Source organism: Egretta garzetta, unplaced genomic scaffold (assembly GCF_000687185.1).
Source record: "Egretta garzetta isolate BGI_Z169 unplaced genomic scaffold, ASM68718v1 scaffold56, whole genome shotgun sequence".
Classification (NCBI taxonomy): Eukaryota; Metazoa; Chordata; class Aves; order Pelecaniformes; family Ardeidae; genus Egretta; species Egretta garzetta.
Window position 1 is genome coordinate 4065102 of NW_009260182.1, and position 14672 is coordinate 4079773.

A 14672-nucleotide genomic window follows, 5' to 3' on the forward strand; every position below is an offset into this window, starting at 1 on the left:
GTCCATAATTGTGTCCACTACTAAATATCATAGCAGAGATTTTCCACTGCATAGGTATATAAAAATACAAACTTATTTACATATATAAACAGACACATTTGTCCAGTTTGGCTGTATGTGTAACAGTAAGTTCTCTGCAGTCACATGAAAATGAATATGAATGTATAGTTCTTTCTATATATAAAATAATTCGTGACTTCTTTTACTGTTGACAATGATTTTGTTCCTTTAACAGTTCTGGATACAGCTAGGTAATGTTCCTCTTTGTATTTCAGTCAGTAGACTGGGAATTTTCTTTGGGCAGTTACAGAAGCACCCATATTTGTTTATTGTGACTGCAATATAGGGCATATTCAAGGACGTAACTTCTACAAGTTGTCTTCATCTCTGTTTAGACTACAGAAACAAAAATAAGATTGATTCACAGAGGAAAATGCACCCAGCTGTGGCTGTTTTTTCCTATTGACCATCTATTTCTGTTAAATGTATCATTAAAAGTTCTCTGCCTTCCTGTTAGCTCAGCCTTGCCCATATGACACTGATTTACATGCTTGTTTACAGTTTATGAGGAAGAATAAAATGAACATACTGGCAAGCTTCTCATTTTTATGGTGCCAGTTGTCATGCTAGCATCATTTTCATTTACTTACCTTTGGACAGTCTTCTTATCTGGTACTAATAGTTTTAACCGCTTAAAGTTTTAAACATGTGGGAGATTTCCCCCCACCCCATCCTAATTTTGGGGAAGTAGAAATAAAAAGAAAGAAAGGAAGAAAGAGAGAAAGAGCTGAAACATTTGCAGCTGAGCACACTGTCCCTGTTTGCTATGTAAAGTATGCCTCATTTCTTTGATCTTGAGTAATAATAATTCTGGGGAGTTATACTGTTTTCATATGCTTCAAAGCTGTGTCAAAGTTTTGCTGCTTAAGGGTACTTCTTTATTCTATTGGCTCTTGGGTACTGAGATGACAGGTCCTCTGTACTAGGTGCAGGCTTTTTCAAGTCATAGCCTTCAGCAAAACATCAAATTACCAAATACAGGGTAACATACTTCTACACAAATGCCTTTCCTGTAGATATATTATACCATATATATTAAATACTTTAGTGTTACACGGTACATTTTATGTGCAATAGAAAGTGATGGTTTGAGGTAGCCTTAGGGGTACTTTTTTCCACAAGCAGAAAAAGCTAGTGTATACCGTATCAAGTATGGTTTTTACAGGACTTTCTGCCCGAAGGCCTTTGTAAATAAGTAATGATCAACAGATTGGCTGTGGGTTTTTGAAAAGCATGCCTGTGTCAGTTTGCATGATGGGGGAAGATTTTCAAAGTGGAGCCTGCTTTCATTGCCTGCTGAAGAGGGACTGAGGGAGAGTAGTCGTCCTGAGCCTGAGCTGTCTGCTCGGTAGCACATCAGAATTGCTAAATACAGGTCGAGCAGTGAGCGGAGAACTTGCCAGGCTTCCAAATCCAGACATTGTTTTCTTCCTCTTCTCCCTTGCTGCTAAATTTATTCACCAGCCCTGTGTTGGCACCCTCAGCCTCTCCCCAGACCCAGCCGTCTCTTTGTCTTGCCCTTTATCTGCGCCGACTTAACTTAGGTTCAAGGTGCTAAATAAGAGAAAGGGGATTGAATGAGAAGAAAACTGTTAAGCTTTGTGTGTAATGGCCAAACGCTTTTCTCCTTTCCGATAAACAAAGGTGTGCTGTATTATCTGCTGGTTTGTATCCTCATAAATTACCTAAAGTGACAGGTACTTGCTTTCCTGCCCAGAAATCTTTAGTGTATGTCAGCTAAAAGTACACAACAGGTAAATCAGCTAAAGCACTGTCATGTCTGTAGCTGATATTTATCTTTGCAATATTTTTCTTAAATTTACTTTAAAAGCTCCTTTTCAAAGCCAGCTTCACCCTGTCCCTCCCACAGGAAGAGCTGGCTACTTTGCAGACTTTTCCTCAGCTGCTGGCCTGGTTCTAGAGGGGGCCTGGAGGACAAGAAGTCTGGAGTCTGTAAGGGAGGAATATGCAAAAAGTTCATTTATAAATTGTAATCAGAGTTGTGACTGTAGAATCACTTTCTGAGCAGCCCTACGGTTAAGATAATGCTGAAAATGCTGCATAGATTTTAGATTTCCACAGTGGCCAGGGCAAATCAGGGAAGAGGGTATTGTGCCGTGAGATAAAACTTTGTGACTTCTGCTGTCACTGGAGTAGAACAGAGGAGAGAGGCTATATCAGAGGGATTCCCTGGGACACTATGACAAAGGTCTGACAGGTGCTTATTTAGACCTGGCCAGAAAGTGGGAATTTTTGAGATTTACTCACACATAAGTAGAAAGCTGTATTACTAAATATGATCCAGACAGATAGATTGAAGACATCTTTTCAATGTCATCTTTTTGATGTTATTGCCTCTAAATGCCAATAAGTTCCTAACTGAAATAAGTAGACGGTAGGCATATAGATGTTCTTTGTATACATTACAAATGGTCTAGAGTCACATTTAGAAAGTCAGTGTCCTATCTGAGTCCTGCACCACATCAGATGACATGAGCAGAATCACACTGATGCGATAGTCGAAGAATCTAATAAATCAGAAGCAAATCCTTCAAATTCCAACTATAGCTACAAATGCAAAATAACTAGAAAAATACTCTGCATAGTCATGGTTATTTCTATCTCTTTTTTACATCATCAGAAGTCTGTCTCATCAAACCCACAAGAACATGGGTATCATTTAAAAATAAGTTAAACTCCAACAGGAAAAAGCAGATACTTCTCTGTCGAGATTTGAACACAAGGAAATTGTATTACAATAAAAAGTAAAATTAAAATAGGAAGTGGAAGGAAAAGGAAGGAAAGCTGTGAGTAGCAGAGTAACCACATATCAGGTCTCCTTCTTCATGAGACGGAGAAGAAAAGTAGAACCATTTGATGCCTCTGGTGTCATGCAGGGGTATCAACTTACCTGTTCATCATCTCATAGTCACAGGTTTTGATGCATGTTATTGATGAACAGCCATGTTAAACATGAGGAGGCTGTGTCACCCGAATATCAAATAGCAAAGCTAGTTTTAAAAAAAATGTGTCATGTTGGATTCCAGAATGACCAGTAAAAATGTGAAAAGCACTGGATATGAATCAAAAAAGCCACTTAAAAGGATTGTTGCTGAGGCTCAAGTCCACACTTAATGCTTTGGTAGCTGCTACTGCATGAGTGGAATACACTGACTTGAAGGAAATGTCAGCCCAGCTGAGTCAAACTACCTCTTAATGCAAGAACAAATAGCATATGACAGGGCCCAAGGGGCCTGAAGAGCAAACAAATAGTTTGTCCCTGTCCACTCTGAATGTAGTGGTGTAGTTGACATAGGCCTCTAGACAAGTAGCATACTCAGCAAAGGGTCATTATCATTAGTGTCCCTGATCACATAAGAATCAGAGGCATCAGAGGACGCTGGGTTTTCAGTGTGTTGCCAAGGAGAATTTCATAAGCCTGAGGATTTTTCCTGATCAAGGATCTAAAATAATTCCCAACCAAACCATAAGACTTGCTCAGAGACTGTCAAGACCCAGCTAAGTGACACAGAAAAAAGTGAGCTTTTTGGCATACGTTTCCGGAAACCTAATGAGATTATTTATCTGAAGTTGAGGGGGAAACCTCCTGTCTTTTTTCCTGAAGTTGGATATAATATTATAAGTATGTGAGCAATGGCTGTGCACATTTATCTCCTCATCCACCCACCCAGCTACATACACTCAAATGTACACACACATTTCTGCTAGTGCCACTCAGGATGGATTTGTATTGCCCCTGCCATTGTAGTGCTGCCCTTCCATGAGCTGAAATTGTGAGCTTTCCCCCAGGAACCAAAAAAAAGTGATGGGAGCTCTAGGGGAGAACATTTCTCAAGCAAAAACTGGTAAAATAGTTCAATCTGATCATTTTCTGTGACTCCCCTAAACCAGGCATGAAGGTAAGGTTTGAAGGGGTGAAAGCTCACTGATTAACCATAATGATGGTTTATATTTATGTCCCTCAGCCTTGGAGATTTCTATCACATACTCTAAAATTTATGTCCTTCATTAGGGATTTACAAGGCTAACTTTATGCAGTGCTAATATGCAATGATAACTAAGCTGCAAGCCAGCAGGTATTTAATAGCACGTTTCACTTCCTGATCCTGTTTTACAAGTTCACTACAACCAAAATGAGCAACAGGAGTAGCTCCATAATCATTATGTTGCCTTAGACCTGTTTTTAACAAGGTTATAGAATGAAAAGGTTTGAATGATAGGGGGTAGTATATGTTAGCCCTCTGACTGTTGCTACCATTAGTAGTTGTGCTATAAACCATGGAAATAAGAACAGTATCAGGTTGGGGTTTTTTTCTGAGGGTACTGTGAAATCTTGCACAAGTGTTTTTGAGATGAGAGAGCAGTGTCAGGAAAGAAAAGAAGAATTTCCCAGCAGAAAAAATCAACAGGATTTTTTATAAAGCTCAGGGTAACAGAAGATCCACTCAGATCAAGGCAATGGAAAGAAAAAACTCTTTAGCTTTAAACTGGGTTTGAAGAAAAGAACGTATCTTTATAAACTTTGACTTGCTAAAGTGGTAGCTTTTATCATAAGGTATAAAGGCTACACACTTCATTTAAGTGGCAAAAACCATTCCTATATTTTATGATGCCACTTAACTGTGGGTTTATTTTTTTACAAATGAAAAATTATTTTTTCAGGTACATTCTCCTACCCCTCAAAGATTGCTAGTTCTGCAGCTTGAGTAGATATAAATGGGAAATATTAAAACCAGAAGATACATTGACTGTGTGCCTTGTCTCCCCCTCATTAAAATGCTCATATGAAAGCCTAAAAGTTAACTATTTTGTTATTTTTCTATGTGAGAGGATTCATACTTCAGAAGCATATTCTGAGCATGTCCTGAGGTATCAAGATTCTTTAATGAGCAAGATTCTTACAGTAAACAGCTCTATATCAGTGTCCTTAGTAGTCTTCATAAATTAACGTGAACTCTTCAGTAAGGCTTCTGAAGATTAAAAAAAAAAACAAACCTTCAGCAACATCTGGGCAGAGAGAGAAGGAAGGAAGGAGAATTGTTAGTATTCCTAGCACTGTAATTCAGCCCATAACCTTCCCCAGGGGACGAGGTGCCAACCACTGTATTAGCTACATCCTTCTTTGTATATTTAGGGAAAAAGACAGACAATGTGAGATTGTAGCCAGTATTAGGATAGCTTCTGAATATGACAATGAAAGCATTTAACAGTAAACTGCAGGTTTTCTTTCTCCTGTCGCACTTTTTCTTCTCTAAAGCCCCATGCATCTGGGCACTTGAATCCTTACAAATTTCATTGCTGATTAACCTGGGAAAGGAAAGATCAGTAAGAGAGTGTCATTAGTGTAACACGTATAGGCAACAAATTCTCATTACAACTTAATACCATCCACACAGACTGCAGAAGGTCACAGGGAATGGCTAATGGTAGCCGACAAATGTTGGGTGTATTAGTCACAAAACATTTGCTGAATTCCATCAGAATGTCGTGACAACCTTCACAGCTAGTCCCAGCGAGCCGCCGGAGTCAGTGGGGCTTGCCTGTGACAAGCCGTCACTCTATCTTGGTTGAGCTTTATAGCACCAGTCAAAGCAGTCAGAGAAGATTGAAGTGACAGAGGCCCACTGAGTAAATAGTGAAACATGCAGCACATCATGAAATATTCAGCCAGGGTGTAAAAGCTCTAAATGCTTTTTCAATTATTAGCACCTGCACTGGCTGCATACATCTAACACTAACAGCACGTTAATTGCCACAATTTGTTAGGGTAGTTGTAGAAGAAATTTCAAAGGTATGAGACATTCTCCTGTGTGTCTTCGATTCCTATCTTACCTTCAGCAAACCCACTCCTTCCTCCTAAAATTAAGTATGTGTGTGCCTACAGCCACAAACACACATCCACATCCAGAGTCAGGTAGGAAAACTCAAAAATCCTGGCCCACACACAAGGTGAGTTTCAAGACTCTGAATCTCGACCAGTAGACTTATAAACATCTTTTTGTGGGCAAAATCCAGATACAGTATATCTACCTGCAGACTTTAACAAACAGGCTAAAGAAGAGTTGTGTTGTTCCCAGGGGTGTTTGGCCATTGATTTTATATAAGGAGAATTTTATTGTAGGGCAGAATAGAAAGTAGCCAAGACAATGTTTTACTGATGTGCAAAGACTAACAGATTACAGTTTCTTTTCATACAATACCAGGGGCCCTGCTGGTCATACAGTATTCCTGTTCCCAGTGCTAAAGGTATGGAGCAGCTCCACTACAGATAAATGAGGGTATATTGCTTTAATGCTCAAAATTGCATGTGAATGATAGCAAGAGGGTTAAGACAAGGGTAACAGAATCCAGGGATATGCTAAACAATAGGTTTAATGAGGCAGCTATTTGGCCCCGAATGGTCTTCTCAGTTTCGTCCATGCCCAGTCATGGACACAGAGGTTCCAGACTCAAGAACTCCAAGTAAATAAGCTTGCAGTAGTTACAAATATATGCTAGGAAAGCAGTTCTCTTTAAAATGTAATGTTGACTTCCTCGCAGTAGGTTTACTGGAAGTGGGATTTATGGTTTTGCTTTAGGCTGTTGTCTTCCAGGCAGGCTTTTTGGGGTTGCAGCTGTAGCATGGCATTTAGCGTCGTTTTCAAGTTTAATTGATCATAAGTGGCATTATATGCTTTTCAAAACCTTGAAAAGATGGTATTTTGCTCTTCATTTTAAGTCATGCATGTGTAATATCTGCCATAAGAACCAGAGAAGCTATTTTTAAACTGGGGTTATGGATGAGGGAACATTAACTTTTGCTCCTTTTCTCCCATGCATGCTATACATGCCTGTCTTTTCCTAGCTGGAATGACCAAATGCTTTGGTCATTGCAAGCCATAAAAGCCAACGTCTCAATTAAAACAAACACTGTGGATTTTAATTGGTAGAAGGTGGTTTTCTTCCTATAATTCAAATTTTTCAAGCAGATGACTTTACAGCCCTGGAGAATATAATAGCTGCAGCACTAATACGAGCATTTCCACAGTAACCTGCCAATGTGACTCAAGTATGGCTTGACAGGGCCATCTTCAAGGGTAAGGGCAGAGAGGCTCTAGAAACATTCAGTCCATGATTTGGCTGCAAGGCCAACAACTGTAATGCTTTGCGTAATATGAATTTTAATGGAAAGAGGGTGTCCAAACCCCTTAGGCAGATTTGACAGCCTTGGCCTCTGTGTGTCTGTCTTAATTAATTTTTAGTATTTGCAAAACTGGTTTGGATCATCAAATTAACAAAAGTCTGTATGTCCAAAGTAGTAATACTATTTTATTACTGTATTACTTCATAAAATGACCATGGGTTAAAAAAAAAAAATAATCCAAAGATCAATTCAGTTTTTAAGTACATAAACCAGCGTATATTCTAATATCTGAGGAAAAAGTTGGACCTTAGTAGTAAACAGTTTTCAAGCTCCATAGACATCTTCATGGATCGCTTTATTGAGAATGAAGAATCATTGATTAAAGAGAGATTAAAATAATAGCTTATCCCAGAAGGTTTAGATTTAATAAACATGCTTACATGTAAAAAAACCACAGATCCTAAAACACAAAGCATGGCTGGTCTTATCATGGTTTCCTTCTCAGGCAATAAACCATTCTCCTAGAGTAAAACTAGTGTCTATTAACATTCTTGTTGTGTGACCCATCCTGCTTGCTTCTTCTAAGGCTCCCACTTGCTATACTCCAAGCAGTGAAGCAGATGATCCAAACTTTTTATCATATTGCAAATAAGTGCATGTATTCCTTTAAAAAAATATTTTTTTTTTTTAAAAATCACCATCTGTTACCCGAAACTTCAATAGGGAGCTATATCTGATGATTCACCTTCTTTGCCCCTTCCATAGCACACTTCTGTTTAAACCCAAGATAATTAGAAAATATAGTATTGAGGTAGATTCCTGATAGATCTTTGGCACAAGCTACTTTGAATATTCCCTTTTAGGATGCAAGGCCCTTACCGAAAGAGAGCTACACTAAACTTTAAGCGTGCACACACACACACACAAAATTGTCTCAGACTTCAGGGCAGTTGACCATAATTTGATGTCAGGTATCTGTTATCACCTGCTTTGTTATAAGATTCCATTCAATTTGTATAATTTCTGTGACTGGGATTAGAGTATTGCTAAATACTTGTTTGTGTGAAAGCTTCAGATGATCTGTTTAGTTTTAAATCTCAGAGCAGAAAAGTAACACTGATTAGAAAATTAGAATGTGGCATTTTTTACAAATTGGTTTATTATAGTTTCTCTGATGAAGGGAAAGGAAAAAGGAAAATTCCTTCATATATGCATCTAATTTCTGAAAGAAAAAGGTTGTGATTTGATTGGTGAACTTTACTTTTGTTTCAGTGCTGTGCTATGAAAGGCTGGTGGAGAAATATCTTGTGAAAGTTTATGGGGAAAAAAAAAAAAACAGAGAGAAAAAACTTGTCTCAGTGGAAGCTCCTGAAGATTCCTAGCCTTTTGGAAAAATCTCTTATTTTGAAACACATAGCTAACACATTCCATCAGAAAGAATAGGTAGGACAGAGGAACACTAAATGTTGTCTGAGTATTAGTACAACCTTTAAATGGAATTGTATCATAGAATGATAGAATCATAGAATTGTTTAGGTTGGAAAAGATCTTTAAGATCATCAAGTCCAACCGTTAACCTAACCCTGCTGTCTCACCACTGAACCATGTCCCTAAGCACCCCGTCTGCCCATCTTTTAAATACCTCTGGGAATGAGGACTCAACCACTTCCCTGGGCAGCCCATTCCAATGCTTAGCAACCCTTTAATTGAAAAAATTTTTCCTAATGTCCAACCTAAACCTGCCCTGGTGCAACTTGAGGCCATTTCCCCTCGTCCTACCACCTGTTACCAGATAGAAGAGACCAACACCACCTCACTACAACCTCCATGCTAGCAGACCCTACTGTACTGCATGCAAGTATGAGCAGCAAGGAATGCCCTATGAGCAGCGTCACAGTTAGCTCTCAGCCAAAACTACCATGGCTGCAGCTCACTGATTAATGGAGTGGGAGAATGCAGAGTCTAGATATTTTTCTATAAATTAAAAAACAAAACAAAAACCCACTACAAAACCCTTCAGTAAAGCTTTTGCACCAAGAAGTCACCTCTGCTTCCCACCAGAGAGGGAGCACACTTATGCCAGGCCTTTCACTACTAAACCTGGAGTAGGGTCAGAGACTCCAGGTAGTCCCCTAGAGACTGCTCTGATGCCTGTGGGTTGATCATGAAATGCACTGAACTGTATCTTTGTTGAGTGAATGTAAAAAACTTTGAAAATGTAGTATTCTTTTTCCAGATGAGTGTGATTTGTCTTTGCCATGCAGTGCATTGTTTTTTTCTTAAAGCATCAAAAGATTCTGGTTTGAATGGAACATTGTATTAATAGTTTCTCGAGTTCTTCTAAGCCACTTCCTATGGAGTTGACCCTGCTTAAGTGAAATGAATGAGAATTTTCCACTTATTTCAGTGGATATATAATCAGTGGCTATAAAATTACGCGAATTAATCACCCTGGTGGGATTAGAGATTATACCTTTCTTAGGCATGCAAGCATAACTGTTTTAAGCATGGTAACTTACTGTGCTATATTCAGGGTAAATTAACCTATATCACACAGAGTGTTCAAAATCTGCTTTAGTAGACAGTGCAAAAGAGAGGTTCTTACCCACAGTCTGATGGCTCATATGCTCTAAAAGCAGTAAACTTTCCAGTTTTGAGAGTTCAGCCAATATGGGCATTTCTTTAACAGGCTTCAAAAGGCAAACTGCTTTAAAATTTGGCTACTTGTCTCAGAGTACTTAGCATATTCCTACATTACAGATATTTTCTTCTTTGAAATGTTACAATTCTGTACCAGGATATTTCAAGCATTCACGACAAAAACCTTAAGTGAAGACTGTAGTTTTGCCAGGCAAAGCTCTGTTCCCTCCTTGAATTTAAGATTTTAGGGTAAGTTTACCTTGTGCCACATAAACACAGTCCTCCTCCTAATTCTGTTGTATAATGCAATCACTTAGGGGTCCTCGCTAGCATCTGAGAGTGCTGGAGTCACTTAGTACTTAGCTTAATGTTTGATTTTAACATATAAATTAAAGAACTGTATATGTCTGTGGGTAGATGTAACTGTATGGCTGGAGAACCAGTTTATAAAAAATGTCTTTTATTTGCTTCTCCTTTGAGAAGCCTTGTGCTTTAAAATCTTGCTGCAAAAACACTTAGAAGGTTATCACAGGTAGAGTTGTCCGAGAAAATGGACATTGTTGTTTGATATTAAAATCATGTATTCCAGATGTGGGCATTTGTTAGTCAGTCTTCTCTAAAATGACATACTGTTGAATCTTTAAAGGGCTTCAGTTTGGGAAAGCAAAATATGATTGGGCAAATTGCTAAAATATTTAAAGTGCAGCCTGTTAAAGCTTTTACAGCGAAGAGCATCACGTCAGAACTTGTATGTGGTAAAAGCAAGTAATTGGCTTTCTATACTTATGCCAGTCAGTCAGCATGGGGCTCTGTTCCTGTGCCTTCTACTTCATTGCAGATTCTAATAGCAACTCTGATATTTATTTTAGAGGGGTGGGGCTGGAAAGAAAAAAACTTTTATGGATGAGATGGTGTCAGAAAGCCTCATTTAAAATTGAGTGGTTATTGATGTAGAAAGAGTATAGAAAATCTTTGAAACTGCACCCAAAATTTTAAAATGAACTTTTTTTCTTTTCAGCTTTTGTTTAAAAGTGCCCACATTGAAAGCATGCTAAAGTGTAAATACATTTCATTTTTTTTACTTTTATCCCTCTTTGTACACAGCTCTTGGGATATCTTTCCATCCATAATTCATAATATTTTCCACTTATGTTGTCCTCAACTTGTTTTTCCCCAGGCATGACCCCTTGTTAATTCCTGGCAACGAGCAGATTGACAATATGGATGCCAATGTGAAAAAATATGACTCTACAGGGATGTTTCATTGGTGTCCAGCCAAGGACATTGAAAAGGTCATTTTGGTAGGTATTGATGATATGTTGTATTTGAAAAGGGGTTATCTGAACCATAGAACTGATGTCTAATGGATTAATAAATTAATCTCTACTATCATTAAATCCAGCATATTGAAATCAGAAACACAGTGTGGTGAAATCAGAGCTAGCATTTTGGTTAAAGGATTATGATTATATAAATCTTTATGCCAAGTGCAACAATAAAAATTGGCCCAAAAATAGAGGATTCCTTTTTTATAAGCTGAAATTTGCATATTGAGTTTAAATCTTTAGAGAATGAAGATTGGAAATATTTAAATGTTTACATACCCTGTTTATCTCTTTACACAAGGCAGTAATTATTCTAATACAGCCAAGTGTTGCTTTGAATTATCTCTTATTTATTTATGTGAATTTTGCTCTCTTAGAACTTCTCTCTCAATTTCCAACATTTCAAGATGCCCAAATAGGCCAGAGTAAGTAGTACTACTACTCTGCCTTTCTAGCATGTTGCAGTGAGCCTAGTCTATGTTTGTTTTGTTTGTTTAACTGGGGAAACCATCAAACTGACTCAAGTCATTAAAAATAATTAGAAGGCCTATCACAGTCTATTTTGTTCGGTGAAAGTTTGTGCCACTTGTGTTCATGTACTCATACCTAAGAGTAACAAGTAACTAACTCCAGATCTCATACACAAAACTGATGATATTTGAAATGAACTCCCTGGTGGATCTTCACTTTGTCGCACTTCATAAAGCTTTTCCTGAGCCTGCTCTCTTAGATTTTCCTGCACTGTGGCATGGTGTAGCCAACGATGGTGACAGCCGCGGTTTATTCTAGCAATCAGGGGTTAAAAGCTTGTCTCCACTTCTCCTTGGGGGTTTCTGTAATAACCATGACACTGCCTAGAATTGCAATATCGGTGTTTAAACAGTCAAGCAAATAAATTCCAAATTCTAGAGACTGAGCTGTGAGACGGAGTTTGGCTGAACAGTTTTATATGTATTCAGCAGGCAAGGAGGGGCAGCCCTGCTGTACAATACTTTGTAGCAGACAGAGCTAGAAATCTGCCTTCATGCTCTGAACACATTTTAGCAGACAACCTTTACATGTTGTCCCACTTTCAACAGTGTTTCTCCAAAAATCGTGCTGTGGAGCGCCTTGTTTATCATCTCTTAGTGACGCCATGTCAGTTTTTCCCCTTACTAGCCTGTGAATCTTAAGTCTGACCGGGTTCTTTCTGCTTCATGCATCATCACCAATAAAGACACTGCCAGAAGAATGCTTCCCTACGCCTTTTCAAACTCACAGTCCACAGTTTATGTCTACATTCATATCCATGCAAATTTAATGCTATCCTTAGAGACCACTCAAGTACAAATCAGTACTTAATTTGGAGATGATGGGATTTCCCAGGTTGTTTTCTCATTGACACTTGATGATGCCTCAGTTAGAAAAGAATTCATTTTTTTTCCCAAGGCCTGTTTTGGCTCTGCAAGATTCCAGCAGTATCAGGTAATAAGAACTTTTTTTGACATACAGTCAAATATACGTGGCTACATACAGATTAATGACTATAGAGTGACATTTTTTACATAATTTCTTTCAAGACTTGGTCTCTGTCTTGCAAAGTCTGAGTATTCCAGACCCATAGGCGGAGGCATGGGAAAACACATGCTTCTCTTGAGCATTCGCTCGTGTCGTCTGCTGCTTGAAGGGTCAAGGCCACTCTCTTGATAGAGTTGTATGAAAATTGGTGTAATTGCTCCAGATAAATTCTTATTAAAATAAATTCTTATATGATAAGAATTCCCGTTCTTCTTACATAGTGAACACCTCTGCTGCATATTCCAGTCTGTATTGCATGTTGTCACGCTTTCATAATTTAGAAAAAGGTCATATACTATGGATAAGTGAGGGTAAAATTTTGCAGTTTACCATTGTCTATTTTTATTCATTGGCAAAACTTCTATGTAATGGTACTGAATGTACAACTTCTTGGCAATATGATATCAGTGGATCCACAGATACTTGATGGAGTGCAGTAATGCTAAGACTGGCTCCAGAAATGAAGGTCATTTTTTCCTAATGACTGACTTTAATCATCTTGGTGTTTGAGTTGCCTGCTCAACTGACATTACCACTGATGAAATTAGCGCAAAACTTTATTCATGTCACTGAGACAAGAAGATAATTCAGAACATCATTTATATGCTACCCATGAGTCTTTTTTCCTTCCATCTATTCAACAACTCAGGCAGTCTGGTGGGCCTGAAAAGTTAATATTAGTGATGATCTTGCACACTAGTTTTTTTCTTACTGAGAGAAGCTCTGTGGAGTATGGTGGGCATCCATTGTAAAGCAGAGCACTGTAGAGCATTCTTTGATTGCTTTTCATGGTAGTAGCAGCTTGTCCTAATGTAAGACCTTTGACTCTAATAGAATATGGTCCTCAATTCACAAGATATGTGTAATACCACAAAGCCCTACTAGGATCATTGGGCACTCACATTTTCCTTTTCAGATTCATCCTGAAAAAAACCCACTAGTGATTCGTCAGCTAAGGCATGGTTTTGCATCTCTTTTCTATAATCCTTCTAATGGCTAAATGCATAGTAGGTCAAATTCTGTTCTTCGCTAAACCCATAGTACTTAATCAAAGTCTTAATCCACATGGGTAGAAACATATACAGGACCAGAATGTGGTCCAGTGCAACGTCTTCACAAACACTGAAGGATTTGCAAACACGGATGAAATTTTCTTCTGCTGAGCATATTTAATGAAGGATAAATAAGGGTAAAATGAACAGCTATTATCAAACCGCTTCTTTGTGCATGAACAATATTGACAGTTGTGTTTTTCCTGGTTTAAAACTCAATATATGATTTAAGCTTCCCTTTGTTTCATTTCTCCCTTCTCTTTTTGTTTTGTTTTTTTTTTAGACTCGAAGTGAAGCAGCGATGACAGTTTTAAGTGGGCATGTAGTCGTTTGCATATTTGGGGATGTTAAATCTGCTTTGATTGGATTAAGAAATTTAGTGATGCCATTACGAGCCAGCAACTTTCACTACCATGAACTCAAGCACATTGTGTTTGTGGGTTCACTTGAATACCTGAGAAGGGAATGGGAGACACTGCATAACTTCCCCAAGGTTTCAATCTTGCCTGTAAGTCCAAAGCCATATTATTGATACTTTGTTATTTAGGACACCAACTGGACAGACTCGTATTGACTTTGATCTTAGGCTCTTTTACTTTTGTCTACTTATAGGCCTGAGGACTTAGATTTTCCCTTTACTGTGTCTATGAAAACAGAGCCCTGTGAGACCTTATTAGAAGATATTTGCCGCAGTGTTCAGTTCCTCGTCATCCTCATCGGATGAATTTCAGCTGCCATCAAATATATTAGCCGTGTTATATATTGAACATTCACTGTAGTGCACTGCATGTAGCCAGCTCTGATGTTGTGATTTCCCTGACAGAATGACAGTAGTTATTTATGACATTATTTATGTATTTATATCCACAAAACCTTTGACAAAAATTGTTACTC

At 38.3% G+C, this 14672-nt stretch overlaps 1 protein-coding gene across 4 annotated transcripts in view; it reads left to right on the plus strand.

Annotated features, from left to right (window-relative positions):
• Nucleotides 1-14672, plus strand: part of KCNMA1 (potassium calcium-activated channel subfamily M alpha 1) — a 502288-nt gene that overhangs the window by 441692 nt on the left and 45924 nt on the right. For all 4 annotated transcript variants that reach the window (XM_035897306.1, XM_035897307.1, XM_009641982.2 and 1 more), the window contains 2 exons: nucleotides 11022-11145; nucleotides 14062-14286. In XM_035897306.1, coding sequence (XP_035753199.1) covers nucleotides 11022-11145; nucleotides 14062-14286 — 349 coding nt within the window. The remainder of the gene's footprint in view (nucleotides 1-11021; nucleotides 11146-14061; nucleotides 14287-14672) is intronic.